Source organism: Exophiala spinifera (assembly GCF_000836115.1).
Source record: "Exophiala spinifera strain CBS 89968 unplaced genomic scaffold supercont1.2, whole genome shotgun sequence".
Classification (NCBI taxonomy): Eukaryota; Fungi; Ascomycota; class Eurotiomycetes; order Chaetothyriales; family Herpotrichiellaceae; genus Exophiala; species Exophiala spinifera.
This window is the reverse complement of record NW_015622514.1, coordinates 1,220,495-1,234,677: the sequence shown is the minus strand read 5'-3', so window position 1 is coordinate 1,234,677 and position 14,183 is coordinate 1,220,495. Positions and strand designations below refer to the sequence as shown.

Here is a 14,183-nt window from a genome sequence, read left to right as displayed (position 1 = left end):
GGGCTTTTTTCGGATAGAGGACGTACAATTCGACGAGGAGTTCTGTGGATCTTGATGTGGAGGGAGAGAGACATGCTCGGATTCAGCCAAGGAACGTCACGCAAGCTCATACAACGTTGTGATGTAGGGGGACTTGAGGTATAATGGGGCAGTACTCTTCGATTCCACAGCTCTCAAATTCACAGTATATATTCACAAGGCGGCAACAATAAATAACTCAGTGAGGAGGAGCTTGTCACTGCTCGCTGGGACTCTTACCCAGACTGTGCTGAGATACTCAGCCGCTCAGTAACTAAAGGCTGACACAAGGAATCGAATTACCAGATATGCTACAAGCTCCGCTGCGCTGACTGGAGTATCGAAGTCCGCCCTGGCATCCAGCGGTATATTGACTACCACCACCCCAAAGCCGACCCGTCCCGTAATACTCGCCGTAGGTTCTTCCGCCCCGGAGGATGCCCCTCAAAATTCCCGCCCCCTAATTCTGCCCACTTTGACTCCCACTTTTTTTGCGCTCCGTCGGAAAACGAAGCCCAAGTCTTCACCACTGACATCCGCTCCAGCTTTTAGGAGCACCCTCACCACCTCCTTATGGATGCCCATTACTGCTACCTGTAGGGGAGTCTGGCCCAATTCTCCTCTAGCGTTGATGTCCACTCCAGCCTCCAGTAGCTTCTTCACCACGGTAACACGACCAATTTCTGATGCGGCACGTAGGCCGGCGCTACCGGATGGAGGGTTGATGTCTGCCCCCGCGTCTAGGAGTATCTTCACCACCGTCCCATGGCCCGATGCTGACGCGTGATATAGGGCATTATGGTTGTTTTCCCCTGGAGCATTGACGTCCGCTCCAGCATCCAGCAGCATCTTCACCACCGTCCCATGGCCCATCTCTGATGCGGCATTTAGAGCAGCGTTACCAGACGGAGGGTTGATGTCTGCCCCCTCATCTAGGAGCATCTTCACTACTGTCCGAAGGCCCGATACAGATGCGTGGTATAGGGCATTGTGGTCGTTATGCCCTGGAGCATTGACTTCCGCTCCGCCATCTAGGAGCAGCCGAACCACTACCTCATGGCCACCCTCTGATGCCGCATGTAGGGGGTTATGGGTGTGTTTTCCTGAAAGGCCTCGGGTACGCCCTAATATGCGGCCGGGCAGTCGTACGCAGGTCTTTGCCGAATCGGTTTTCTCGAGCATTAATGTCTGACCTCGCTACCACAGGCGGGGCGTTGTAGAATTGCTCTGGTCGACGATAAAAAATGTTCGCCCCGGCATCCAGCAGCATCTTCACCACCGTCGCATGGCCGTTGTAAGCTACCCACCATAGAGGCACTTTCATATCATCATCTTCGAAGTTGATGTTGCCACTGCTTTCCGAGAGGAAATAATCTGTGAAATGTATGAATCCGCCTTCTGCAGCATACGATAGACCTGTCCTCTTACGATATCCAAATCGAGGGCATCTTCACTCTGCGGTAGACTCTCGTAGACTTGAACTTGTTGTTGTTTACGATATCGAAAACCGAGGGCATAATCACTCTGTGGATTCTCGTTGATCTGAATTTGCTGTTGTGGCGGTTGTTGATCCAGGTCAGTCCATGGTGGCGTGATCTCCTCGGCCCAAAACGTTTGGTCTTGTTCGAAGGCGAAGGAGGACAGTACCTCGAGACTGCTGTCTTCATGTTCTGTCGCCCTGTCGTTGGCGCAGCCGCACAGCAGATTCCCCTGAACGGATTCATCGAGAATCTCTTTTTGATGGCTCAAGATGCAGTCAAGTTTTCCGATATCCAGGAGCCATAACAAAATCAATACTGTCCGACTAATGTGACAAAGAATTCTACGATGCAATGGGTTGCCTGAATTGATGCGCCGACATACTAACACTCCTCCAAGTATGATGTTCCTGATGAATTCTATCGTCTTCTCGCCTTCCGGTTCTTGAATTAGCATCCCAACAACGACTGGATCCGTGGGACGAGGTCCGAAGGCTATATACAGGCCTTTTGGTGATCGCGATGTTGACTGTAAGCTGTAAATTAGGTCCCCGGATGATAAGCCTCCATAACCGCGAAATTCTTTCGTAGGTCCCTGAAGCTGTACTTTGAGAGGGAAAGAAGGGAATTTGTCTTCTGCATCTTGTCCTTGCGTATTCTGAACTGAGTCCTGTACCGTTAATATGACACCGATGTACTCGAAAACAGTGTACAATCGATCGTCTGGGCCGTCCTTCAACGACTTGAGCAAATCTTGCTTCTTTAATGGCATACAACTTTGTAATCGACTCGCAGCTTCGTGTGGCCACCGGTATCCCGGAATCGTAGGAAAGACTCTTTCAGTAGGTAATGTAGAGAGGACTCGGAAGTATAAGTCAGATTCCGACTCATCATAGCGTGGCGATAATCGATCCCCGTTTTCTGCAATACTTCGTAGCGCGAACGCCCTGTCGTGTGGTTCGAAACAGCGCGCATTTTGAAATCGCTCCATTAATTCTAACAAGCTCATTTTTTCTCCGGAGGCAAGCGATTCCACCTTTTTGAACCCTTCGAGCGTTTGTCGGGCTGAAGAGTCGCTTCTCAGCACATCGTTGCCACTCTTACTCTTAAGGGTACGCCATTTTGTTAGACGTCCTCCACAGACAATAGTCCGTTCTTGAGCCAGAGAGAATTCCTGGATGATCCATCGCCGCGTCCAATAAGAAGCTCCGAAGAGTTTTTCAACGCACGTCGAGAATATCCCCGAGTCAAAGCGAGTCTGAGGTTTTCCCTCAATATGTTCGAGGGCATAGTTGGTGTCATCGTCACCAATGCCGAGCCAGATATATACTTCTTTTGCTGTTCTGTAGATATCCCCCATAATGGAGATTTGATCGTTGCGTTCCTCTACATCACTCTGATTGATGCCCTGGTTGATACAGAGAGCGTCTATCCATGATACGTTCCTGGGTTGTGAGATCACATGGTATTGAGGAATGAGTGCAGTGTTGGCCTGATCCAAACAGACTCTCCATGGATAGAGATTTCCTTCAATGCGCTTTTGGGCACTGGCGCACCGGAAGAATATGACACAGCGCAGTATTTCGGCTTATTCTCGAGATAGACGTGATGCATTTCATACTGCAAATCGTTGCAGTTCGTTCCAGGATCGAGGCGAATCAAACGTATCTCCTTGCGGTCTGGCCGTCATGGCTTGTAGCCAGAGTATTTTGGCCATTGCCCTGCGTTGCCGCTCTACGGCTCAGACTGTGCCATGGTGCGAGGAGTGCAGCTCCTGCGACGTAACCTGAAGGAAATCAGATAGAATTTATACTTCCGGCGTAATTGTGCAGACGGAGGATATGGAGTGGCTCAGCTCGTAACAAACATGCTGAGCTCCAAGTCTACGAGGGCCCGGGTCTGGTCGGGAAGGCCAATCCTGCGTAAATGTTGTCAGTGTCTCTGCACTGATCGTCAGTCCATCGATAAGTATCTGAGGTTAGCCAGCAGTTAGGGCAGTCGCTCTCTGTTGGTGCAAGGACGGCGGCGGTGCGTCGCTTTGATGAGCCTGATCCTGCGATGGGCGGTTACGGTTGTAATAGGCCTGGCAGGCGAACAAAGAAGCGGGACAGAGAACAGTCGCAACGACTATGGAAGGACTGCAGTCATACTATTGTCGTGGTCTATCTGTCTATCTGAACGAAAAGAGGAGAGAGAAAATAGAGAGTCAGGCAGATCGAGGGTGTCAGGTCCGCCCTTGCGATTTTAGCGCCGGGGTCGGTTATACTTTGTTCCCGGCTGCTACATTGGCTTATATGCTCTTCTGCATATATACGGCAGGTCGCTCCTTTACTTCTCCTGTAGCTAGTCAATCGACCAAGAGCCCAACTTGTGCTGAAGCGCTCTCTGCGGCGAGGAGCTCAAGATGTCCACGATATTGACGTAGATGCAGCTTCTTGCTGTATTTATTGTTCATCACCATTTCAATCTATGACGATTACTCTTATCTGCATACTTCCAACCGCCTAATCGCTTCTGCTCGTGTCGCTGTCCGTATTATCCACAGGCGAGAACCCATCATTATTTTATCTTGCTCCAGCGCCCTTCTTGAGGAGTTGCACCACCGCCTCATGTCCATTCTCAGAAGCCCACGATAGTGGCGTCCGGCCGTCAATATCTATTGAGTTAACCACAGCACCCTTCTCAAGGAGCAGTTGCACCACCGCCTCATGTCCATTCTCAGAAGCCCACGATAGTGGCGTCCGGCCGTCAATATCTATTGAGTCAACCACAGCACCCTTCTCAAGGAGCAGTTGTATCACCGCCTTATGTCCATTCCCAGAAGCCCACGATAGTGGTGTCTGGCTGTACTTATCCGTTGAGTCAACCACAGCACCCTTCTCAAGGAGTATTTGCACCATCGCCTCATGTCCATTCTCAGAAGCCCATGATAGTGGCGTCCGGTCGCCAATACCTATTGAGTCAACCACAGCACCCTTCTCAAGGAGTATTTGCACCATCGCCTCATGTCCATTCTCAGAAGCCCACGATAGTGGCGTCCGGCCATTAATACCTATTGAGTCAACCACAGCACCCTTCTCAAGGAGCAGTTGCACCACCGCCTTATGTCCATTCCCAGAAGCCCACGATAGTGGCGTCCAGCCGTCAATACCTATTGAGTCAACCACAGCACCCTTCTCAAGGAGTATTTGCACCACCGCCTCATGTCCATTCCCAGAAGCCCACGATAGTGGTGTCTGGTCATACTTATCCATTGAGTCAACCACAGCACCCTTCTTAAGGAGTATTTGCACCACCGCCTTATGTCCATTCCGAGAAGCACGCAACAGTGGTGTCTGGCCATACTTATCCATTGAGTCAACCACAGCACCCTTTTCAAGGAGCATTTGCACCACCGCCTCATGTCCATTCCGAGAAGCCCACAACAGTGGTGTCTGGCTGTCCCTATCCATTGAGTCAACCACAGCACCCTTCTTAAGGAGGAGTTGCACTATCTCCTCGGATCCATTCGCAGAGGCATTTGACAGGGGTGTCCGACCATAAGAATTCTTGTAATTTATATCATGCCCCTTTTTAACTAGCCAATTCACTATCTCTGTTAGCCTAAACCACGCCGCAAGATACATGCCCCTTATCTGTGTTGGTACGCGTTGACTGTAACCAGGATAACGGTGATTTTCCATGACCATTAATGCTTGGCTCGAAGCCAATACTTTGGCTTCATCCTCAAGGAATTCTGTATTTGGATGGCTATCGTTTGAGTTGCGGACATGATGGCCCCAATTCCGGGCCGCATAATCGAACAATGGATTGGACTTTAATCTTGTCTCAAAATCTTCGTCGGACTGGCAGAACCCTGATGCAAAAGTATCGAACGACAAATAAGCCATGCAAATCTCGGCAATGGATGTCTCTGCGTTCTCAAACCAGCGCCTCTGCGTTCGGATAAAGAATTCTTGCGCAGTATAATGAACCAGACGAATGACAGAACTTTGTTCGTCAACAGTAACCAATCCAGCGCACACAGAGACCATATCCTCAATTTCGGGGAGGTTCTGAGTATCAAGCTCGCGCTCATCAATTTCTACAGCAAGTGCGTGTTGTAGTTCCAAGGTCGTCAGTGGCCTTTTGGCGCAAGTTATCCACGATAAGACCTGCTTAGCAAGAGTTTCGGAGTCCGAGATCTGACCCTCAATTCTCTTCATAGCTGCACAGTAAGCTTCGTCATACGCTTCGGAGCCTTTCGGGAGCCTTTCCAGCGCGCTTCTGATAGCTTTGGGCGACCGCTTGCCGATCAATGAGTCGAGGTGGAGTTGTGCTAGAAGGAACCTTTGCCATGTAAGTAGTGGTAACGAAAGAGAAGAAATACTTACATTCCGTCCACTGCTTTGATGATCGTTGCTTTAATGTTGTTTTGTAGCTCTGAATTACGAGAGACAAATGACGGCAGCTTCTGGATATGATGATGAAGGTATCTTGACAAGTCTTCGTCATTTGCACGAATTTCCAGCCTGATGCTTCCACGAAACCTTTTCTCAATACCAGGGATAAACCGCGAAGTCACAAAGAGATTGATTTCTGCCTGGGTTTGAAGACTGAGTAACTCGGTCAGAAACTGCGCCTGCTCTCTGTCCCTGACTTGGCATTCGTCGAGCGCGTCAATAACGATAAATGTTCTGGAGTAACTTGGGACAATGGATTGCAAGGTCTTTGATATCGTATCGATTGATGGTCGACTTCGATTCAGGCAATGCTTCTCGTAAAGCCGCTGTATGCTTGGAGGTACTACATCCAGACCCCAGATTAACTGTTTGAGTAGGTTTTCAAGGAGATCAAGAGCTTTTTGTTCATGTTGCCTTCGGAAGTTGCAGTAAACATACGCAATTGCGATACTGGAGTCATTCTGGAACCTTTTGTAGAGCTCATCGATTAAGATGGCAGTGCTTATTGTTTTACCGGCTCCTGGAATACCGGGGCAAAACAACGTCTGGTTACTGAGGCTCACCCAGTCTCGAAATTCATTTGAAGTTAGAAGCCATCGCCCTGTTCCTTCCTGTCGTCTACCAATGAAGTCGTTTTGTTGCAGAGCATAGTCGACCGGCGAGAGCCAGTTCAGAATAGCCTGTCGATCCTGATCACGCTGATGGGTAATCAACTGATTCACACCCTCTTTGACTGCTGATAACGTTTGACTGCATCGTCCTTAGCAATGAAAAGCGAAGAATGGAAGATTCCTGACCTGCTTATCCGCTCAAGGAATGTAGTGAGCATCGAGACATTCAATGTGACCCGACTTCGAAGCCTGTCAATATCTTTCTGATCCCACCTAAGTCTTTTCCAGACTCTTCTTGACCGTCCGGCAAAGTCCCTCCTGGTAGGATCTAATTCTTGATATTTGTCTAGCGTCTCTTCCAATTCTTTGAGGACTTCTTTGCAGCTCTGGATCACTTCACCGAACCCAGCGATCTCCTCGCCGGGGAGGTCTGGTTGTGGGAGAATCTCGATATCGTGAAGAATATACGAAAGGCTCTTGACTCTATGATGCTGGAGTTAGCTTACTGCAGTGGAACATATCCGAATTACTCACTCATTTGAGAGATCTCTGAATTGATGCGGGGCATCAACAAAGCGGGAACGGATCTCGCCGGCAAGGTTGATCACCGCGATGAAGTCGCCTACGCCGAAACCAAAGCCCATTCTGATTGTGGAGGCGTTGTTGTCATCTATGTGGGCAAGAAGACGGACACAGAGTCATTCTGGATAATGACAATGTTGCAATCTTACTGAAGTGTCAATGGCTAGTGAGGCTGTGCCACGTAGCCGCCCAATGCCGCCACAGTCCGCCCAGGCAGCATTTCCGCCATTTCAATTGACCATGCTACCGCCCAAACAAATTGACGCTGTTCGCGCATTCCCTAGTAGAACCTAACGTCCAAATTGGATTGGTCACAGTCTCTGTGTACCTGGTGCATCCCCTTCTACTTCTGGTGGCTTTGTCGGCGGCGTGATGAGAGGTGTGACTCGTAACACGTCTGTAAGAGGATAGACATAACGATGGAGTGTTAACAAGGACGTCTGTTAATGTCTCTTTTAATATCAGCTCCATTATCCATAAGTGACATGGAGAGTGTGTACTATAATAGCACTTGATGACTGGTCAGATAGCACATCGATGGGGCCAGTGCTAAAAGGCTAGAATAGTCTCCACGTGTCTCTTCTTTCAACCGCTGTGGTTACAATACCGACGCTTCACCTTGTTTGACACGGATCTACACCCTGGTATCTCGCCCAGTTTCATCCTGTGGAAGTCCAAGAGCAGCTTCATTCAGTACCTGGCACTGGTGTTTTCTCCACTTTCGCATTGGTAGACTGATCCGGTACATCTCATCAATTTCGGCAACTGTCCGGGCCTTTGTCTCTGGCAGATAGAAATAAGACCAGATTGCGGTCAAGAAGACGCAGCCGCCGAAGATGAAAGCAGTCTTGACACCCAGGTTACCAGCGTCGGGAGCCGTGATCTGAGGAACCGCAAATGTTGTGATAATGGCCGTCGCGTAGGACCAGAATACTGCCCATGAGACGGTTGGCTCTCGGAGGGCGGCTGTCGATACCTCCGTGGGAAGCAGGTATGATCTTTTATGACCACACCGTCAGCAATTTATCCAAGCTGGTGGCATAGAGCCCTGTGACAAACACCAGAAGTGTACTTACAGCGATTGGAAGGAGACAGCGTTGAAGAAGGCAAATATAATGAACACCGCAGCAAGCCCGAGCCTCTGGCTCTTTGTTGTCAGGCCTGCCGCACCAAGCCCACCAGCAGTCATATCCAGGATGAAGAGAATCGAGAATCCAATAAGGGCGACGGGTCTTCGTCCGGCCGAGTCCACCAAAACCGGGCCCACAATCGTACCAAGGAACGTGAGGCACGAGATGATGATGGTAATTTCGAAGGGATTGGCGACGCCGCTTTGTACAAGTAACACGGTTGAATACTGCGCGAAGTTTGTCAGCATCATGAACGTCGTCCTTGTACAGAGGAGTAGGAGTGTACAATGCTCCAAAATATGCCATAGCAAGCCGGGAGGATTGGGGGATTCGCATGCTCGAACTGAGCATGCAGGTGACCGTACAGCAGAACACCTTGGGGGATCTTACAGTGAGAACCAAGATCTGGCCGCCAACCTGGCTGAGAGGCAGCAAGGCTCCCGCCGTTAGAGTACGCTTCAAGTGCTCTGGCTTTAGGATGTCCCAGAATCGTACACCAGCTTGGCGAGCCGTACTTGCACTCATTGCAGCCTGGATTAGAGTCAACTCTGCTTCCACGAGGTCCACCTTGTTGTTCCGAAGTCGCATGAGAGTGGATCGTGCTGCTTCTAGTTGATCATGTTGGATGTACCAAGATGGAGACTCGTCCGCAAGGAGGGTAAGTAGTCCAAAGGCAGCGGGCAATGCTACTTGGATCGCCAGGGGAACTTTGTACTGGCGAGAGTCGGTAAGCCGTGCGGTTGCCCACACCACGGTAGTTCCGATGATGCCTGTCGCTGAGCTCCCTGCAATACAGAACCCGACCGACCTTGCTCGGACATGTGGTGGTACCAGCTCGGAAAGATACAGTGGAGCAGTAGTGGTGAGAACGCTTACTCCGACATCTGAAGAAACAGTCAGCCATCAATCTCTAAGCCTCTTTTCTCAGGCCTTACAATTCCAGAATCGGCCAACCACCAGAGCTCCCAAGTCGGGGGCAAAAAGTTGTAGGAACGACCCAGGAACGCACAGCAGGAAATATGCGACCAGAAATGCCTTCTTGCGGCCGAGGTATCTCATCAACGGCGTCGCAACAAATGTACCCAATGCGGCTCCAACGAGGGGAACGGTGATGACCAAGTCTAGATTGCGGGCTGTGAAGGCGATCCCGGCGCCTTGATACTTCGTGATGAACAAGGGCAGGGCCACAAGCGGAGCTGCAAAGGAGTTATCGTAACCGAACAGCCCGACGGAGAGACCAATGATGATGCCATTGAGCAAGACTCGCCAGTTTGCCCAGCCTTTGGGATGTTCAATAATTTCACGCCCCTGAGGCGGTGTCGAGGCAAATTCGGTCTGCTGGAAAGCCACAATCTCGGGTTTGGTGGGTGTCATTGTTTCTGGACAATCGTCGTACCAAATTAGAATCAAGAAAACCAGCGAAGTCCCAAATTATGAAGTTTTCTAAGACGTCCATAGTCATACAAGCCTTAAATATCTTGATGGAAAGGCGTCTGACCTTGCCGTTTGGGAAATTGCCCGTTCTGGAATCCCATCACTCCGCACATCTTCTGGGGATTTCGTGGAGAGTGAACGTGCGAGGAATCTGGAGAAACACTTGGGTCTTACCTGAACTCTCTCTGAACTCTCTCGAGGTAGAGTCATGGAAAATGGGGCGCTAGAGACCAATCGGGGGGTTGACCCAAAACAGAAATTCCCCATCCGGTCAATTCACCTCAGGCCGAGGACAACAAGGGCGCCTCAAAATCTTAGATAATTGGTGACAAGTCAACTGCCAAACAGCGGCTCAGTTGTCTTTGCAACACTCTCTTAGAACAAGAATATTCGTCTTTCAAGCAGCGGAGAGATGGCATCGGTCGCAACTGAGAACCCAGCAAATCCCACGATACCCTCGACCATGGATGGTGTTCAAAGCGTGCTGCCCAGGCCTAACGCAGAAATGCTTTACCAGGCATTCGGCATCAGCCCTGACTCGGTATGCGAATTGCTGAGACCGGACATGAATTTTTTCGAGGTGCGCTACGATTGTATACCTCTATGCTAGGCGAAAACTCACTGGTGCCCTCCATAGGAGCTTGCCGAGCTACCGGTTGACCTACTCAAAGCTCCCCTTGGAACGGACGTCGAAGGGATGCGTGCTTGGGTGGAAGAAACACTACTCAACGGTCCTCTCGCCGAGCAACGAAACAACTCCACTTTCGAACGTCGACGGAAGGCCGTGCCCGTGAAGGTCCACGATGTCAGGATCCCTTGTGCCAATAGCGGTGATGGAGATAGTTTCAGCCTTAGGGTTTATGACCCTGAAATCGACCCGGAAGAGCAAAGCATACGGCCCAGACCTGCGATATTGATGCTTCACGGTGGAGGATGGATTCATGGAAAGCCCCACGGCGATGACGGTGAGTCTTGTCTTGCACCGACCAATGACAATGCGGGAAACTGATAAGTCTTGAGTCTTTGCGAAGTTTTTCGCTTCGGAGGTTCGAGCGGTCTGTTTGGGGGTGGACTACAGACTTGCTCCAGAGCATCCATTTCCAGCTGCTTTTGAAGACTGTTGCCAATCAATAGACTGGGTAAGAGCATCTTGAACAATTCATGACGTTATTTAGCCATTTGAAACGTTAACCGTCTTCATTCAAAAGGTCATGGAGAATGCTCCGGCGTACAACATCGATATCCGTCGGCTTGGCTTGTGGGGCGCCTCGGCCGGAGGCAATCTCGCAGCCGCAGTGGCACTCAAGCACTCGCAAAGGGACAGCCAGTCGCATCAGCCTCAACTGAAATTGATCAGTCTGGTAGTGCCAGTGACGGCAGCCTACCAAGCTCAGCATTTGTTTGAACGCAGCCGGGAGCTGGAACTCAGTTCGAATGAAAAGCTGTTCCGAGACGCACCTTTGCCCACAGCCGCCGTAGTGGAGGGTTTCGACAGCCTTATAAGTGAGTGTCCTCCTTCCCGAAAAGTACCACAATGAAACCATTCCCATGCTCATATTTCTGCCATAGAACTATATACAGGTGGGAAGACTGATGAGTGCCACCCGTTCATTTCGCCCTTATTGGCGAAACCAAGTAAACGACATGCCAGAACTCACATTACGGTCGCCGCATGTGATGATCTTCGAGCTCAAGGACTTGCGTATGCACAACTTCTACGCTCGTCTGGTGTGGCTGTCTCCGAGGAGGTACTACAGGGTGTGCCTCACGGATTCACGTTTCCGTTGGAGGCAAGAGTTGTGAAGTCGTGGCTGCGAGGGCAGGTTGACAGGTTCGTGACTGCATTCGAGGATGAAGTCGAATAGTTTTGCTGGAAGCTTTGAGAAAGCTCATGCACGTCTGTACAACGAAACCTCAGAGTAAAAGGATTAAAATGGTATTGAAAACCGAAGCAGTGTAGTCAATGTGCCTGTAGGCATGAGGGATATCCACCGACACCTTCAGATAGAAAATTACCAACCATCGTTGAGGGGCCAAATTTGACCATCAGCTGGATACTGGTGGGCTCGGAGTCGATTGTTTGCATAGTCGTTTTGGAGTGGTCCTTCTATCGGAAGCGGAACCGACAACCTCGGCATGATAACTTCTGCTAACTCAGAAGTGAACTGATGATCGTGATCCTCTTTCATGACAGCGCCCACGAGCCCGGCAATGGCGTAATCGCAGCAGTTGTTTCCTGCAATCGTGTGAATGGCCCGTGCCAGCCCTGCTAATTTTCCCAAACCAACAATCCGTAGCTCACCTTCCTTCAAAGAGCACACCCAAGCCATAGCCGTGAGGCCGAGGTCCTCAACTTCTTGCAAGCTTGGCCTTGAGACTGGCAACCCTCTCGCCCGGCCAAGGACTGCCTTTTGGGAGAGTTGCCATTGGTGAGTTACTGCAACATCAGCGGCCTGAATCCTACAGAATTGATGCTGTTGTAGGGAGACATCGAATAAGGTTTTCAAATCGCCCTCCAGGTGGTTGGTGTTGGTTGTTTGTAGCTCTTCGGCGTCATTTGCCAGATGTATTTGGGAGAGTTTGTTGAGTAGTTGGAAAGCCAGTCTATCGAACTGCGTGACGCTTCCATCCGTAGATGACGATGTTGGAAGCTTGTCTATCAACTTCACCGGCTTCTTCATTCGGCGTCCTCGACGTCCGTGAGCATAGATCGCAACTGAAGCGGCTTCTGTGTTGTAAAGGACTTGTTGTATCAGTTGCTTCCTGAGAAACTCGGCTTCGCCCACCGGGTTCACCTCTTCTAGAAGAGAAATAGCCTCATCTAGGAAAAGAAATGCACGAACGTGTTTCTCCATTATGTTGTATGCGACGAATAAGACCGTCGAAGTGACCACGTCATCTAGCGTTGGTGGCTCGGCGAAGTCATAGTCATGCCGGCAAATCTCAATGCGCCGAATGAGGCCTAGGAGAGTTGCACTATGTGCTGAGGTCATCCGATGCTCAACTGTTGCGTTCGCCAGTCGAATAGTAAGTAGTAAGCAACGAAACTGAGGGTTCGCCTTCGAAGCAGGTCGCGTATTTAGTTGGGACCGAATCGACTCATAAGACAGGAGAGGGAAGATAAACCACGCTTTGTCAAAGAACTGCTGAATGTCACGCAGGACCTCCTCGTCCTCGTTCGAATCTAGCGTGATAGGGGATGGACTCATCATCTCTGGCAACAATCCATCATAGACATCAGGTTTACTTGCAGGATCCCAGGCAATTCCGCCAATGTTGTAGTCGTCACCAAGAGGCATTTGACTGGTGGAGGAGGACGCAAATGCGCTCTGGTCGACTGCCGGGGGGTTTGATGATCCTTCATAGTTGAAATCCTCACACAGCTCTGGCGTTGCCATAACCGTGTCGAAATTCCCATACGTCCACATGGTTGGGAATTCTGAAGTTGACCAAGTGGTTAGTTGGACCCCTGGTGACTGGTCGGCCAGGGAATTCGAGATTGGATCGGCTCGGTCAGCGAGTCCTGGCATTACCAACTCTCCTATCTGAACAGGAGCGTTAGATGTTATCCTGTTAGCCTCTAAGTCAGTCCTGTCTTTGCTGCAATCTCGAATCGAGGCTAGCCGACCCTTTAGAGCGCCTTCCACGCTTCTTCGGTTTGTCCAAATATGTGCATCTTGATCCGGTACGTCGGCATTCATTGCACGGATCGCCAGATGTATCAGCATCCCCAAGTTGATTGTTGTTGTTCCGACACTAGAATGTCAGAGGAGGGCCAATCCCGCGAATGATGCATGGACATACTTTGATCTTTAGTTTTTTACAGGTATCGCAAGCTCTCTTGTCCGACCTGTTTGACGAGCCTGTAGTGTGAAAGGTGAGATACATCAGGGGGGGTCAGAGTGTAACTAGGTAGGATGGCTTTGGAAGAAAGGCTTGCCCTTCGTTCATCGGCCAGTTTGCATTCGGGCCAGTGAACATAGGTTCAAGGATAAGTTTTGGTGCTCAGGGTCAGTATGTTGATAGCCACAGGATCAAAGACGTCGCGGAGGGCGAACTGATGAACTCCTCAAGTCTTTGTTAATTCGGCAAAAAGTACTCAGTACCCGACTTGAAAATGGCGTGGAGTCAAATTCCCACGTCCTCACGGCGCCGCTTTTAAAACTCCCCGCCTACGGGGGGAGCGCGGGAGGCCTCTTTTCCCCTCCCTTCTGCTTCACGCTCTCATTGGCGAACATTGTGGTTCATGTGGCTATTATTCTGCAAGGATGTCTTCGGAGCTAAAGCTGCGGCTCTCCTGGCGCCAGGAACGGCTGAACAGCTTGAAGAGAGATTCTTTCTCTTCAAAACGGTACGGATGCGCCAGCACCGGCAATATCCAAGTCCGCCACCGATACAATGGAGACTGCTCAGGATAGGAATCCACTCTATCTGCTCTTCTCGGAGACCGTCTATGCGAGTTTAGGTGGGTATTGGGAGGGAGTCAGC

The 14,183-nt window shown here is 50.3% G+C and overlaps 5 protein-coding genes across 5 annotated transcripts; 1 reads left to right on the top strand and 4 right to left on the bottom strand.

The window, feature by feature from the left end:
* Positions 1 to 462: 462 nt before the first annotated feature.
* Positions 463 to 2,856, bottom strand: PV08_02734 (uncharacterized protein; the record flags this gene model as incomplete). The annotated part of the gene is made up of 3 exons (XM_016377092.1): positions 463 to 1,142; positions 1,168 to 1,392; positions 1,428 to 2,856. The coding sequence occupies 3 exons, from the start codon at positions 2,854 to 2,856 to the stop codon at positions 463 to 465; spliced, it is 2,334 nt and encodes a 777-aa protein (XP_016238662.1).
* Positions 2,857 to 4,060: 1,204 nt separating this feature from the next.
* Positions 4,061 to 7,193, bottom strand: PV08_02733 (uncharacterized protein; the record flags this gene model as incomplete). The annotated part of the gene is made up of 4 exons (XM_016377091.1): positions 4,061 to 5,825; positions 5,870 to 6,688; positions 6,736 to 7,032; positions 7,084 to 7,193. The coding sequence occupies 4 exons, from the start codon at positions 7,191 to 7,193 to the stop codon at positions 4,061 to 4,063; spliced, it is 2,991 nt and encodes a 996-aa protein (XP_016238661.1).
* A 572-nt stretch (positions 7,194 to 7,765) lies between these two features.
* Positions 7,766 to 9,635, bottom strand: PV08_02732 (uncharacterized protein; the record flags this gene model as incomplete). The annotated part of the gene is made up of 4 exons (XM_016377090.1): positions 7,766 to 8,129; positions 8,208 to 8,488; positions 8,652 to 9,145; positions 9,197 to 9,635. 4 exons carry the CDS (start codon positions 9,633 to 9,635, stop codon positions 7,766 to 7,768), a joined length of 1,578 nt encoding a protein of 525 aa, XP_016238660.1.
* Positions 9,636 to 10,158: 523 nt separating this feature from the next.
* PV08_02731 (uncharacterized protein) lies at positions 10,159 to 11,560 on the top strand (the record flags this gene model as incomplete). Its single annotated transcript, XM_016377089.1, has 5 exons — positions 10,159 to 10,275; positions 10,333 to 10,660; positions 10,716 to 10,834; positions 10,904 to 11,198; positions 11,265 to 11,560. The coding sequence occupies 5 exons, from the start codon at positions 10,159 to 10,161 to the stop codon at positions 11,558 to 11,560; spliced, it is 1,155 nt and encodes a 384-aa protein (XP_016238659.1).
* Positions 11,561 to 11,707: 147 nt separating this feature from the next.
* Positions 11,708 to 13,123, bottom strand: PV08_02730 (uncharacterized protein; the record flags this gene model as incomplete). Its single annotated transcript, XM_016377088.1, has 1 exon — positions 11,708 to 13,123. The coding sequence occupies one exon, from the start codon at positions 13,121 to 13,123 to the stop codon at positions 11,708 to 11,710; it is 1,416 nt and encodes a 471-aa protein (XP_016238658.1).
* Positions 13,124 to 14,183: the final 1,060 nt, after the last annotated feature.